The 13687-nt window shown below is 49.5% G+C and overlaps 2 protein-coding genes across 3 annotated transcripts; one reads left to right on the top strand and one right to left on the bottom strand.

Moving 5' to 3' along the window:
- Positions 1 to 17: 17 nt before the first annotated feature.
- Positions 18 to 2899, bottom strand: LOC146220584 (myosin light chain 5-like). The gene is made up of 8 exons (XM_084693608.1): positions 2789 to 2899; positions 1521 to 1780; positions 1205 to 1312; positions 946 to 1021; positions 716 to 820; positions 551 to 629; positions 353 to 401; positions 18 to 265 (listed from the first exon to the last, which is right to left on the bottom strand). Exons 2-8 carry the CDS (start codon positions 1521 to 1523, stop codon positions 164 to 166), a joined length of 522 nt encoding a protein of 173 aa, XP_084549734.1. The 5' UTR covers positions 1524 to 1780; positions 2789 to 2899; the 3' UTR covers positions 18 to 163.
- Positions 2853 to 12846, top strand: ppp3ccb (protein phosphatase 3, catalytic subunit, gamma isozyme, b). Of its 2 annotated transcripts, XM_084693604.1 has the most exons (14): positions 2855 to 3410; positions 5817 to 6014; positions 6173 to 6297; positions 6965 to 7076; positions 7266 to 7411; positions 7707 to 7846; positions 8068 to 8145; positions 8433 to 8527; positions 8654 to 8779; positions 9008 to 9085; positions 10303 to 10387; positions 10531 to 10628; positions 11304 to 11330; positions 12638 to 12846. In XM_084693604.1, exons 1-14 carry the CDS (start codon positions 3359 to 3361, stop codon positions 12823 to 12825), a joined length of 1548 nt encoding a protein of 515 aa, XP_084549730.1. In that variant the 5' UTR covers positions 2855 to 3358; the 3' UTR covers positions 12826 to 12846. The 2 variants fall into 2 exon arrangements, with proteins under 2 accessions (XP_084549731.1, XP_084549730.1); XM_084693605.1 differs by lacking the exon at positions 11304 to 11330 and having other exon boundaries at positions 2853 to 3410.
- The last annotated feature ends 841 nt before the right edge of the window (positions 12847 to 13687 follow it).

Here is a 13687-nt window from a genome sequence, read left to right as displayed (position 1 = left end):
TGTTTCTTTTACCTTATATTTATTATGTTTTTTAGCCAGTAATTCAGGTAAAGCAAGAATAGATTTTTCATCTGTCATACAAAAAGGCATTACATTCTAGAACCTTAGTAAGGATGTTGACTGTTCCAGCAACTCTGACAATGATTGAATATTTACAGTCCCTTTACTCTTCCTGTTCCTCTCCGTGTGTGATAATGTAACAGAGAGATTTGTAGTCCAAGTTTCCTTCTGCATCAATGGTGGATGACTGAAACATCTGTTTTACCTGAAATTAATCAGATGGCAATTGTCAGGATATTCACACAAGTTTGCATATTTAGAATGAATAGTATTTTTTATATTTTTGGGGTACCTCTTCAGCAGTAAACTTGTCGGCTTGTGTCGTCAGTAGACGCTGTAGTCTGAGGGAAATCATAATACTGATTAGTTTTATTTTCACACAACAGTTCTCGGGTAACCGTCAAATGTTTGGATGAGTCATTGAAATCCACACCAGGCATCATTCACCCTATGCTAAACGAGAGTTGAAATTGATTTGATCAAAACATACTCATCTTTGTGAACAAAACCCTTGGCGTCGGGGTCAAACATTTTGAAGGCGTTTGTGATGGTGTCTTCTGGATCTGTGCCTACATCCCCATACAGTTCAGAGTTGACACTTTGTCAATACACTCTAGACGTGACACGATCACACCACTCTTGTCTGCAGCCTTACCATGCAGCTTCTCTCCAAACAGGTTGAGGAACATGGTAAAGTTGATGGGGCCACTGGCTTCTTTCAGCATATCTTCCAGCTCATTGTCCTTGACATTCAGTTTACCTGAGGGACAGAAATTACGCTGGATTTTTATGGTTAATAAAAGGCCTGCTGTTGGGGCAGAATGCATCCGGCATATCAAAACGTGTCCTAATGTCGTGGTTTTATTTCTACAAGGATATACAAACCGAGCGATGCATAGGTGTCCTTTAGGTCTTCTTTATCAATGAATCCATCCCTGTTCTGGTCAATAAGGGTAAATGCCTTCCCCAAGAAAGAGGAAACAAAGAGGAATTTAAATGATTATTCGTAACCAGTTAATCGAGTTTTTTGTTGTTGATACATTTGGTTACACTGTAGTGCAACTGTGCAACAGTTTCACAACAAAAAAACAAAAAGTTGTACCTAAAATAACACGATCTTACAAAAAATAAAAACAGGCCTTACCTCCTTGAACTCCTGGATCTGTGTCTGCTCGAACATGGAGAAGACATTGGACGAGGCTCTCTGGGCCCTCTTGGCACCTCCCTCCTTCTTCTTTGTCTTTCTACTGGCCTGAACAAATATACAATATATTTACCTTGTTTTTCCCTAGTACAGTTATTCCATAGATTGTAAGGCGACCACAATCGAGATGAACGAGATTTGCGGTCGAATTTTAGTTATGAAGTACACGGATTGGAGGAAAACCCTTTTGAAAAAAATACTCTGTGTAAAAGTGGTGCAGTGTGGCTAAGAAGATGTCTGAATGCCTTGTCCTTACCATGTCTCTCAGCTTGGTGCTCCTGCTGCGGTGAATGTGCCTAATGGTTCTGTAGGAGACAGCTTAAATACAGCAGCTGTCAGAACTAGGAGGGTCAATGATGACGGCAGGTGTGGAAAAGGGTCCAGAAGGGACCATGCTAGTCCGATGGGGACCACAGCCAGGCAAAGGTTTTCCATACATGGACAAGTTCTCAGGCAAGGACTGGTCTCTCGTGAGGCCTCCCAACTGCTGTTGAACCTCTCCCAACCTAAGTGTTTCTATTTATTCCACGTTGAAGAAAGAAATCTACTCATGAGTGCTGTTTCTTTTTAAGTTTTTTTTTTTTTAAATGAACATTTTTCTTCTTTTGGTTTGTCTGAAATCTGATGGCTACTAGTTTTATCAAGATAGGAACAAACCGAAAGACCGATTATGAATTATCACTGACATTTTATTTTCCGTATTGTCTTTAAATTTGATCATATATAGGTTACAAACCTAATACAGTACAGAGTGGTCTGTAATTCCGACTAGTGTGTTGAGTCTCCTGGCACTAGACCTTATCTCACCAATACAGATTTATGGTTTCAGGTTTAGGATTTACCCTGAAAAAGATTGTCTTGAATAAACCCAATTAACCTAGATGCTGAGGAAAATCATAGCTACCATACAACTCTTGTTTATTGTACGTTTGAACGTGTCCATTCATTGTAGATATGTGGGAGTTAGGGGGAAATATTTGATGTTTGAATGCAGAGAAGGCTGTTCTGTTTATGACCACATGGTTGTGCTGTACCCACAGTGTTATATTTTCAAAAGGTTTACTCTTAGTTTTAGTGCATTATGAATATTGAGTTAATTTTTGCACAAAGCACATATACAGGCCATAATGTACACTGTTTCCCAAAGGTCGATGCATTTACTTGATTTGTGACAAGGTAGTTATGTGTAAGTACTGTTTGTACATCCCACACAGTGTGATATGCATACTGGATGTTTGATAGGAATGTCAATCCTGGAAAAGCACTGTTACAACCCACTCCCTCGTTTGCATAATAATAATTGGCCACCATTAGAGATACACAACACAATGATGTGATTATTTAAATGTTATGAAGTACAATCAAGTGGGGCCTATTTAAAGCAATACTGTATATGTTAACTACACTATCATTTGCAAAGGTCCATTGATAGTAAGGCAGGTAGACTGACAATTTTCTAAACATTTGTGAACAGGGTAGAACAGAGAATTTACAGCAAGGTTTATTCCTCAAAGACTGCATTACCCATAGTCCTGTGTGTTGGACAGGTACAGCCATGTTGTAGGAAATCCGCTTGTGCTGGATTACTGTAATCCGACAGAGTCTGGACGACACATCGGATCACGACAAAAACCAAAACCCAGAGGCCTGGACCAGATGTACCTCATCCGAGAAAAAACAGATGAATTCAAGACATGTTCTGACGAACGATTGGAATATCTGATGATATTGATTGGCAGCGCGCGCTTGGAGATCGTTTCCTGAAGTGTTCGATTCATCTGACAGAAATTGACAGCAGCTGGGCATCACCGCATCGTAGGACAGGGAGGGCATTAAAAAGCTTTAATTTGTGATTTAAGAAATCTTCCCCTTTCCCTTCCCCCTACAGGTTTACATTCGTACCTAGTTTAACGTTAGCTCCACTACCCTAGTCTGGTCGCCCTGTCGAAGGAGTGGAACACTGCTGATCCAGAGGTGCTAAACAGAGCTAGCTAGCACAGCTAGCTCATTTTAGCTAGCTAGCTAGCTACGCGGAGGAATTCGAACCTTTAGCTAGGCTGCTAGTAATTTCCCCACGCAGAGATAAGAAGAAGGATGTCGGGGAAAGACCAAAATAAACTTTCAACCATCGACCGGCCGATCAAAGGTATTCATGCATTATTCTAAATGGAAATGAACAAGTGGTCACAGGAAGTTGCATGTAGCTCGCTACGGCTAGCTATCTAGCTAACATTATAGCAAGCGGACAGGTTTGACGGGTAGCTAGTTTTCTCGCTGCGGACTAGCTGTTAGCTACAAAGATGCAAATATGAATGCAGCTCATTCACTGCATGTCCAATTCAATGTACTTATTTAGGTATTAACATTTTGCAAAAAATAATCTCGCTAGATAGTTAACTTGAAAATCATTGCAACCATTGCAAAGCACAATGTGATAACAAGCAAGTTGCTGCATGCATACTCGATAGAAATGACAGAATCTAGCCGGTAGAAATCCAACAGTACCTCCGAGGATGACCAACAATTTATCGCATTTAAACTACGGGGCAGCAATTTCTAGGTCCTGTCTCCTGCCTACCAAAAAACAATTCTGCAAGTGAAATTATTGTGTTTTCTGGATGCTCGAAGTTTAGATTTTCTTAATGAACATTACTTCACTGGTTATGAATTAGTTACAATTGGGATTTAGTACTTCTTCAGCAATGCAGTCGTTGAATAAATATTTGTGTTGGTGAGAGAACTGTTCCATCTATACTGATGTGCAAAGAGGAATCTGCCGGCAGATTCATTTCCTTGATTAACAAGGTCTCCGTGTCGGTTTCTGCCTGTCTGTGACTGGTCGTGTATGATAGGCTCAGTGGGTTTGGGAGGCTTAGAAGCATAAAGCTGCAGGAGAGAGCATGAGGTCATTAAACCTGCCTCCCTCTTTCGAGCGGCAGCCACTGCCTCGCAAGACACGGCACCAACACTTCGAGTACCCCGACTCGCCTCCGCGCTCACACAATCACCGCACCATTCCCTCAATCACTCACTCTGCTTATTTGTCCGCGCGTTTAGTCTTGCATCCTCTGTGGTAATAATGGCTGTCAGATCTCTGAGGGGCTGAGAGCCAGGGTTTATATTTTGACCTTTTGGCTTAGTTACCGATGGTAACATGATCCACCCAGCCATTGGCATCACCCAGCCTGTGTAATGATTCTGTCCTCATCCATGATTGATGGACTCGGGGGCCTTTGAAGGCACTGTCCTGGCTCCTGTGATGGCGCTCTGCCGTGGGGCCTGTCTCTGATTCTTGTCTGGGGTTGGGTCCCGTGATGCAACACCGCCATGGGTTCCATTCATCCACAGATGCACCTGTCAGCTCTAGTACTCAGCAGCTACATTGTTAGTCTGAGATTTGTCTCGCCAAGAGCCTTGCTGTGGCAGTCCATACCTCCAGTTGTAGAGAAACCAGTTCAAGGAATCTGACTTGATTGGCTGAATTTGAGTGACCTGGTTTGGTTTGAGGTTTTTTTTTGCGCTAACTAGATCACTGGGCCAGTAGTTTGTGGGCATGTGTGCATGCTACAGTGAGTGAGTGTGTTTGTGTGTGCGGTCTGCCTTTTGGCAATTGGTTCAAACACGTCCAGAGGAGAGTCAAGAGATGTGACTCATTGAGGTGTGTATGTGTGTTAAGACAAACATGGTACCACCCTGTTGTGTGTGTGTGTGTGTAACAGCTGCTTCATTTGACAGTCAAATCGCCCTTTTCCGGGTAGTTCCCTACCAGTCCTCCATGCAAATATTTTCTCTTCTCGCTCTCGGCGGCCACTAGCATGCCACTAGCACTAGCAGCAGCAGCAGCAGCAGCACTAGCAGCAGCAGCAGGCTCCAACCCTGGCAGCCTTTGCCAGACATGCTGCTCCCGAGTCAGATAAACAACTTGGGAGACACATGCACTTTTTTCTTAAGATGGAGGCCCATCACGTCCTCCTGTGATAGGATCGCCCTCTCTGGCCATCGAACGGTCCATTTAGCAGACGCTCTTATCCAGAGCGACTTACAGTAAGTACAGGGACGTTTCCCCCCCCCTCCTTGAGGCGAGTAGGTTGAAGTGCCTTGCCTGGCCGGGAATTGAACCGGCAACCTTCGGATTAATAGCCCGATTCCCTAACCGCTCAGCCATCTGACTCCACCTGTGTGTGTGTGTGTGTGTGTGTGTGTGTGTGTGTGTGTGTGTGTGTGTGTGTGTGTGTGTGTGTGTGTGTGTGTGTGTGTGTGTGTGTGTGTGTGTGTGTGTGTGTGTGTGTGTGTGTGTGTGTGTGTGTGTGTGTGGGGGGGGATGCCAGTCTTGTCTCAGCAGGGAAGCTGTGACCTAAAACGACACAGCCTCGGGATTGACAGTAGAGATAGTTTGGTTTACGCTGCACCCCGAGGCTGGATATCCACACGGACAGAAAAGTAGATCTTAGATATTAATCCGGTTAAGTGTGAAAAAAAAAAAAAAAAAACCCAAAGGCGAAGTTGTTGCTGTGTTTTGATTTGAGTGCGTGTGCGCGCGTTCGCTCCGCAGCCGTGCCGTACCCCCCCGGCACGCGCCTCACTGTCCGCGACCTCTACGTGGACGGGCGGCCCAGCGTGGAGCTGCTGAAGGGCCACCTGGTGAAGGAGGGCCGCCTGGAGGAGGAGGCGGCCCTGCGCATCATCAACGACGGAGCCAACATCCTCCGGCAGGAGAAGTGCATGCTGGAGGTGGAGGCGCCCATCACAGGTAGGGACAACCGGCCCTGCCCTCTCCTCTCGGTTCTCCTCCTCCTCCGTTTTCCTCCCCCCCTTCCCCTCTCTCTGTGAGATCCTCCCGTCAAGGGCTGGATTACGGTGTAATGCTACAGTTTCTCTGTGTGTGTGTGTGTGTGTGTGTGTTTGTAGTATGTGGAGATGTCCATGGGCAGTTCTTTGACCTGATGAAGCTGTTTGAGGTGGGAGGTTCCCCTAGCAGTACCCGCTACCTGTTCCTGGGAGACTATGTAGACCGAGGGTACTTCAGCATCGAGGTATGTGTCTGTGTGTGTTTCTGCATCTGCTATTTCATCTGACATTTAGAGTCATGGCCTGCTACCCGGCCCAGAGTCTCAGGGATTAGGAGCGCATCTTTAAATAGACAAGAGGGGGTTGTGGGTGAGGGGGTAGCACACGTATGCCCAAACGTACACTCTATATATTCCCCCCCACACACTCACACACACACACACACTAGCAGCACACGCACACTAGCAGCACACACACTGTCCAGCCTGTGATGTTGTGTCCCTCTGGGCTTTTGCGTCCCACTTTCGAAACAATCTGGGGGAACGAGCCGATCTTAGCCAGTCAGAACGAGTCGAGCTCGCCTTTGGCTTTTTTGATTGGCCACAATCGTTCCTCCTCATTAAAAATAGTTTCCCCCCCCCCCTTTGGCACGACTGTGCGGCGATTCGATACGACTGCATAGCCAGAGCTGCACTTTGTAGTCAAGACTCGCCGTGTTATTACACCCACTACTGCTCAGAGTACATTAGAAAATGTGGCAGGTGACATAGCAGTTGGCATACTGGTCTTTAAATGGAGTAAGGTGCCTCTCAACCCTGTCAGGGGTTCCTGTCAACCCTCCGCTCTATGCTGCTAATGGGCACCCCCCCCCCCCTCCCTCCCTCCCCCGCCCCCCTCCCGCCCTCCCTCCAGTGCGTGCTGTACCTGTGGACTCTGAAGATCAACCACCCCACCACTCTCTTCCTGCTCCGAGGCAACCACGAGTGCCGACATCTCACAGAGTACTTCACCTTCAAACAAGAGTGTAAGTGTCCCTTACCGCCGGGGCGGTTCACCCTTCAGCCCGAGGTTCCACGAGGCCAGCGCGGCCTGCCAAATGCGGCTCCTCCTCGGCTCCGCTCAAACCTGCCTCCCGAGCGGCGTGCGGAGACGTGTTTTTTGCCTCCCATTTCTCAGAACCACGCGTGTGTGTGTCGTCTTTGTGTCCCTACAGGTAAAATCAAGTATTCAGAGCGCGTGTATGATGCTTGTATGGAAGCGTTTGACTGCCTGCCCCTGGCTGCCCTCCTTAACCAGCAGTTCCTCTGTGTGCACGGAGGCCTGAGCCCCGAAATCACCTGCCTGGACGACATCCGCAAGGTGACCCCCTCCCCCTCTTAACCCCTAAGTAGTCTGAAGGTTGCCAGTTCGATTCCCGGCTGTGCCAAATGACGTTGTGTCCTTGGGCAAGGCACTTCACCCCACTTGCCTCGGGGGAAATGTCCCTGTACTTATTGTAAATCGCTCTGGATAAGAGCGTCTGCTAATTGACTAAATTTGATGTAACCCAGGCCTAGCTCCTGAACAAGGGGCTTCTTTTTTGAGGCTCAGTAACCCTGGGGGGGGGGGGGGGGGACTGTGGTTTAGGTCATAGCTTGTTTTTTGTTTGGCACAGCTGGACCGGTTTAAGGAGCCTCCGGCGTTCGGGCCCATGTGTGACCTGCTGTGGTCGGACCCGGGCGAGGACTACGGCTCGGAGAAGACCCAGGAGCACTTCTGCCACAACAGCGTGCGGGGCTGCTCCTACTTCTACAGGTACGCCCCCACCAACCGCCTACCGGCTCACCATGCTCATTCACGCCGTCTCGATCTCCCCCATCAACCGCTCGCTCTCTCTCTCTCTCTCTCGCTCTCTCTCTCTCGCTCTCTGTCCTCTCGTCTCCTCTCCAGCACCTCCCTGCCACGGTAAATTCCGTGTTTGTGTAACCTACAATGGCGAATCAACCCCAATCTGATTCCTCTCTCCTCTCTCCCAGTTACCCAGCAGTATGTGACTTCCTGATGAACAACAACCTGTTGTCGGTAATACGAGCACACGAAGCCCAGGACGCCGGGTGAGTAACGCCCGCCTCCGGCCCGCTCCAAGCAGGGCTTCCGGGCCACCTTGTCGACCCTCCGGCTGTTTTGGGTTTTAAGGTCTACGGCAGTGCTTCCCAACCCTGGTCCTCAGTGACCCCACCCCCCTGTCCCGCATGTTTCTAGATGTTTCCCTGCTCCGACACACCTGACTCAAGTCGATGGGTCGTTGTGTAGCTCAGCAGAAGCGTCCTGCTGCAAGGTCAGCTGATTTGTAGCCAAACGTCCTCTCCCGTCGTCCTAACCGGCACGTTCCCTCTGCCAGGTATCGAATGTACAGGAAAAGCCAGACGACAGGCTTCCCATCCTTAATCACCATCTTCTCAGCTCCAAACTACCTTGATGTATACAATAACAAAGGTAGGGGCGCCATGGCAACAGCCGATGGAAACCATGGCAACACTTAAGAGAAGATCTGCTCGCGGCCGGGGGTATATGAATTATTATAAGGGTTAATTTGTGTGTGTGTGTGTGTTTGTTCTTTAGCGGCCGTGCTGAAGTACGAGAACAACGTGATGAACATCCGTCAGTTCAACTGTTCCCCCCATCCCTACTGGCTGCCCAACTTCATGGATGTCTTCACCTGGTCCCTGCCCTTTGTGGGAGAGAAAGGTGGGCGCAAATGGGAGGGTGTGGGTGGGTGGGTGGGTGGGTGGGGGAGTGAGTAGGCCGGTTGGTTGGCCCGTGTTGTCACGGTGTGGGCGGACTGCGCACGACCGTCGATCGTAGTAACCGTGTGGTGACACGGAATGCGTGGGGGGGAGGGGGGGGGGGGTGGTATGTTTTGGAAGGTATGCGTTAACCGTGTGTGTGTGTGTGTGTGTTTGCGCGTTCCCACAGTGACTGAGATGCTGGTTAACGTGCTGAATATCTGCTCCGACGATGAGCTCATGTCGGAAGGAGACGACACGTGTGAAGGTGAGACGCCCGCCCCCTCTCTCTCTCTCTCCCTCCCTCTCTCTCTCTCTCTCTCACTCTCTCTCTATCCCTCTCACTCTCGCTCACACACACGCACTTACACACACCCACATGCAGTGAGGAACTTGGGGGGAACGTTTTGAGGAAGTGAACTTGTTATTTCGACAGTGGCCTAGTACTGGCCTATTTCATTACCCGTCGTATGAGAAAATAGACCCTCAACACGAAAATAGGCCCCAAGTTCTGGTGGAAGTTGTGACCGTGTCACTTCCCCACTGATAACAAGTGAAATATCAATCCCCACTTCCCCTACGGCCTCCACCAGTGCCAGAGACAGTGGCCCATCGATAGGACCCCTATCGTGGCTCTGCCTCAAGCCCAGCACAGCCCTCTCCCTGGGGATGGGCCAAAGGCAAAGGCTCCCTCAACGCCCTGGGTCACACGCTGGCACTGACGTCCCTCGACAGCATCGAGATGTACATGACAAATGTGTATTTCTCTGCTCGACTTCCTTCCCCCTTTTGACGCTTTGCTATTCTAGGGTGGTTTCTGAGGTTGGGGGGGGGGGGTGGTTGACGGTGATGTTGCGGAGGGCTGGCGATGCTCTCTGCTGTTGTTGCAGAGGGAGGCTTCGGGTGAGGTGCTCAGGAGCATCCCCTTGAACGCTGCCAGGTTACCATGGTATCACTCCGACAGCGCTTGCGTCGACGCACACCACTCGCTGAACCGCGTGGGTGTGTGTCAACTGAACTGTGTGGGTGTGTGAGAGCGAAGGGCCGGCACCGGCCTTTAATGGGCCTCTAACCCTGCAATGTTCTCTTTCTCGCTCTCTCTCCCCATTTCCTCCACTCTCTGTCTCTCTCTCTCTGTCTCTCTGTCTCTCTGTCTCTCTGTCTCTCTCTGGCTGTATGTCTCCGTCTCTCTGTCTCTCTCTCTCTGTCTCTGTCTCTCTCTGGCTGTCTGTCTCTCTCTGGCTGTCTGTCTCCGTCTCTGTCTCTCTGTCTCTGTCTTTCTCTCTCTCTCTGTCTCTCTCTGTCTCTCTCTCTCTGTCTCTGTCTCTGTCTCTCTCTCTGGCTGTCTGTCTCTCTCTGGCTGTCTGTCTCCGTCTCTCTGTCTCTCTCTCTGTCTCTCTGTCTCTGTCTCTGTCTCTCTCTCTCTCTCTCTCTCTCTCTCTCTCTCTCTCTCTCTCTCTCTCTCTCTCTGTCTCTCTCTCTCAGGTGGAACTCCTGCCGTCAGGAAGGAGGTGATCAGGAATAAGATCCGAGCTATTGGGAAGATGGCCCGCGTCTTCTCCGTGCTCAGGTGTGTGTGTGTGTGTACTTTGTGTATGCATCCAATATCCTGTGTGTGTGTGTGTGCGCAAGAGATCCTGGTGTGCAGTCAGTAAAGCTTGTAACTCTTGCGTGGCCGTACCTTCCATTGACTGTGTGTGTGTGTGTTTCCAGAGAGGAGAATGAGAGCGTGCTGCAGCTGAAAGGCCTCACCCCGACCGGGACACTGCCTATGGGAGTCCTGTCTGGGGGCCGACAAACGCTGCAGAGCGGTAAGTCACTTGTTCACGCGCGCACACACACACACACACACAGACCACCTACCATATACGTACTAACACTAACCCACACTAACTCTAACCCTCCTTCTGCCTGCACCCACTCTCTGGACAGACTAACCCAGTGCATTCTCTGAAGGGATTCTCCTTGTTGATCCCCCCTCTCACAGAACACTCCCCTTCAAAAAGCACCCTACCCTAGAGCCCCCTCCCCCTCACACACGTTCTAGAACACACCTCAGAGACCCCCCCCCCCCATGTTCCCCTCTCACAGAACACTGCCCTGTTTGGAAGCTAGTCCCATGTAGGTTGTTCCCTCCCAATAAAACCCATGTCCTGTTTGAACACCCCCCCCCCCCCCCCAGCTCCAGCCCCATTCTAGAACTTCCCTATAGAACACGTTTAGATTCCCTCCGCATTAAACACCTACTAGTGCACTCTTTCGACCCACCACCAAACCCCCCCACCTCCCCTGCACTAACCTGTCAGTCCGATGACCCCCATGTTGGGGGGGGGGGGGGGGGGGGGGGGGTTTGTATGATTTTGGTACTAAATGATAACGTGACTGACAGATTGCATTGTTAACGTGACTGACCCGATTGCATTTATAACGGTACCACTCTCTCTCCGTTGGTTTTGGGCATGGCAATTCTACTCACGCTTACACAGCCACCGTAGAGGCAGAAGAGGCACGAGGTACGCAAAAAAAACATCTCTCTCTCTCTCTTAAAGCTATCTCTCTCGCTTTCAAAGCTCTCTCTTTCTGTCCCTCCATCGTTCTCGTTCTCTCTCTCTCTCGCTCTCTCTCTCTCTCTCTCTTAAAGCTATCTCTCTCTCGCTCTCAAAGCTCTCTCTTGCTCTCTCTCTCTCTTTCTGTCCCTCCATCGTTCTCTCTCTCTCTCTCTCTCTCTCTCTCTCTCTCTCTCTCTCTCTCTCTCTCTCTCTCTCTCTCTCTCTCTCTCTCTCTCTCTCTCTCTCTCTCTCTCTCTCTCTCTCTCTCTCTCTCTCTCTCTCTCTCTCTCTCTCTCTCTCTCTCTCTCTCTCTCTCTCTCTCTCTCTCTCTCTCTCTCTCTCTCTCTCTCTCTCTCTCTCTCTCTCTCTCTCTCTCTCTCTCTCTCTCTCTCTCTCTCTCTCTCTCTCTCTCTCTCTCTCTCTCTCTCTCTCTCTCTCTCTCTCTCTCTCTCTCTCTCTCTCTCTCTCTCTCTCTCTCTCTCTCTCTCTCTCTCTCTCTCTCTCTCTCTCTCTCTCTCTCTCTCTCTCTCTCTCTCTCTCTCTCTCTCTCTCTCTCTCTCTCTCTCTCTCTCTCTCTCTCTCTCTCTCTCTCTCTCTCCTAAGTATTCTGTTGTTGACAAGTGGATTATGTCTCTCTCTGTGTTTACTCAACACTTTCAACCAGTGTGTGATGTCAGTCGCCAGTGTCATCTCGTACTGTACTGGCCTCACTCTCTGCAGAACCTCCAGAACTATGTCTCTTAAGAGTATATTTGCCAGGTTAGAACAGGGTCTTTTCTCTGTCTCATTCTCTCTGTGGTCCTTTGTCTTCACGCTGCCTTGGCCTTCTGTTCAAGTAAGTTGGCACCCTCTAACCTGCACCAGTCAGATTGTCCAGCAGTCTAGTTACTTAGTTCATCTCTCCCTCGCTCCTCCTCACCCACTAGCATCCCCTCTCTCTCTCTCTCTCTCTCTCTCTCTCTCTCTCTCTCGCACCCTCTTATTTTCTACTCCTTCATTTCTAGAGTCGTGACTCCTCCTCCCCTGCTCTCCTCTCTAGTCCCCTGAACCTCTTTTTAGAACTCTTCCCTCACCTCGCCCTCTTTCTACCATCCTCAACCCCCGTCTAGCCTCTGTCCACCCTCCTCACCCCCACCCCCCCCCTCCCTCCCAATCACGTGTAGATCAGGTCAAATAACTTGCTCCATTTCTGGGCTGATACTGAACGATCTTTGTGTGTGTGTGTGTGTCTCTCTCTCTCTCTCTGTCTCTCTCTGTCTCTCTCTGTGCAGCCATCCAAGGGTTCAACCCCCAGCATAAGATCCAGAGCTTCGAGGAGGCGAGGGGTCTGGACCGCATCAACGAGAGGATGCCCCCCCGTCGAGACAGCAAGCAGCAGGAGGCCAACGCCTCCCTCAACAACCTGCCGCCCGCCAGCGCCGGGCCCCCCGACAAGAACGGCACCAACGCACAGGCCTAGACACACGGGCCCCTCCCCCACCCCCCCCCCCTCCATCCTCCCCGCTCCCCGCTTGCCCTCGCTCTGCCTTTTTATCTTTCGCTCTCTGCTGCCCGCCGGCTCTGCTGCCGCTCTCTGCCGCCCCCTGTATGCCAGTGCCTCCACTGCCTCCCACTCTCACCCCGCCCTCCCTCCCTCCCTTCACGAGTTCTCCTCTTCTTATGGATCTTCCTTTCTCTACCCTCTCTCCCCTCCCCCCTTCATTCCTTTTTTCCTTTCATCCTCCCCCTCTCTTTTCTTCACTGGCCTCTTGTCTCCCCCCTCCGCAGTACGGAGGGGGATGCAGTAGGACCGTCCAACTCTCATCATGCATATTTATTTCATCATCTATACAGAATCTAATGTCGTAGTTGAAGACCGAATCTGAACAAATGATACATGATGATACAAAGTTGAAGAAGAAAAGAAAAACCCTACCAAAAAAAAGTTAAATCTGAAATTTACATTTTGATGTGGAATCGATAACGGTAATCACTGCCCCTAATAAGCGAAGGCAACTCCATTTTGTAATTTTTTCAAGTTGATATTTGGGATACTGACCATTTATCAGCTCCCCGTCCTAGTATCGGTGCTTGGCAGAGGCAGCAGTGAGGCTGCTAGCTCATCTGAAGTACCTACTATGTGTGTGTGCCCACCCAAAAGAGCAAGCGAGAGCACTTGAATGAAAAAAATCAAAAATGAGACAAATCAATTGGAACCTCCATCGCATTAAATCCATCCTTTCTTAATGCCAACAATAGTGTAACTGCACTCAAAGACGGGAGCAAGTATTGACATTTATATATGTACATTTTTAAATGTTCCCTCTTTTCAATGTGATGTT

Source organism: Hypomesus nipponensis, chromosome 27, assembly GCF_054491055.1.
Source record: "Hypomesus nipponensis isolate SF chromosome 27, ASM5449105v1, whole genome shotgun sequence".
Taxonomy (NCBI): domain Eukaryota; kingdom Metazoa; phylum Chordata; class Actinopteri; order Osmeriformes; family Osmeridae; genus Hypomesus; species Hypomesus nipponensis.
Note: the sequence above shows the minus strand (reverse complement) of the source record. Positions and strands in the feature narration are given on the sequence as shown.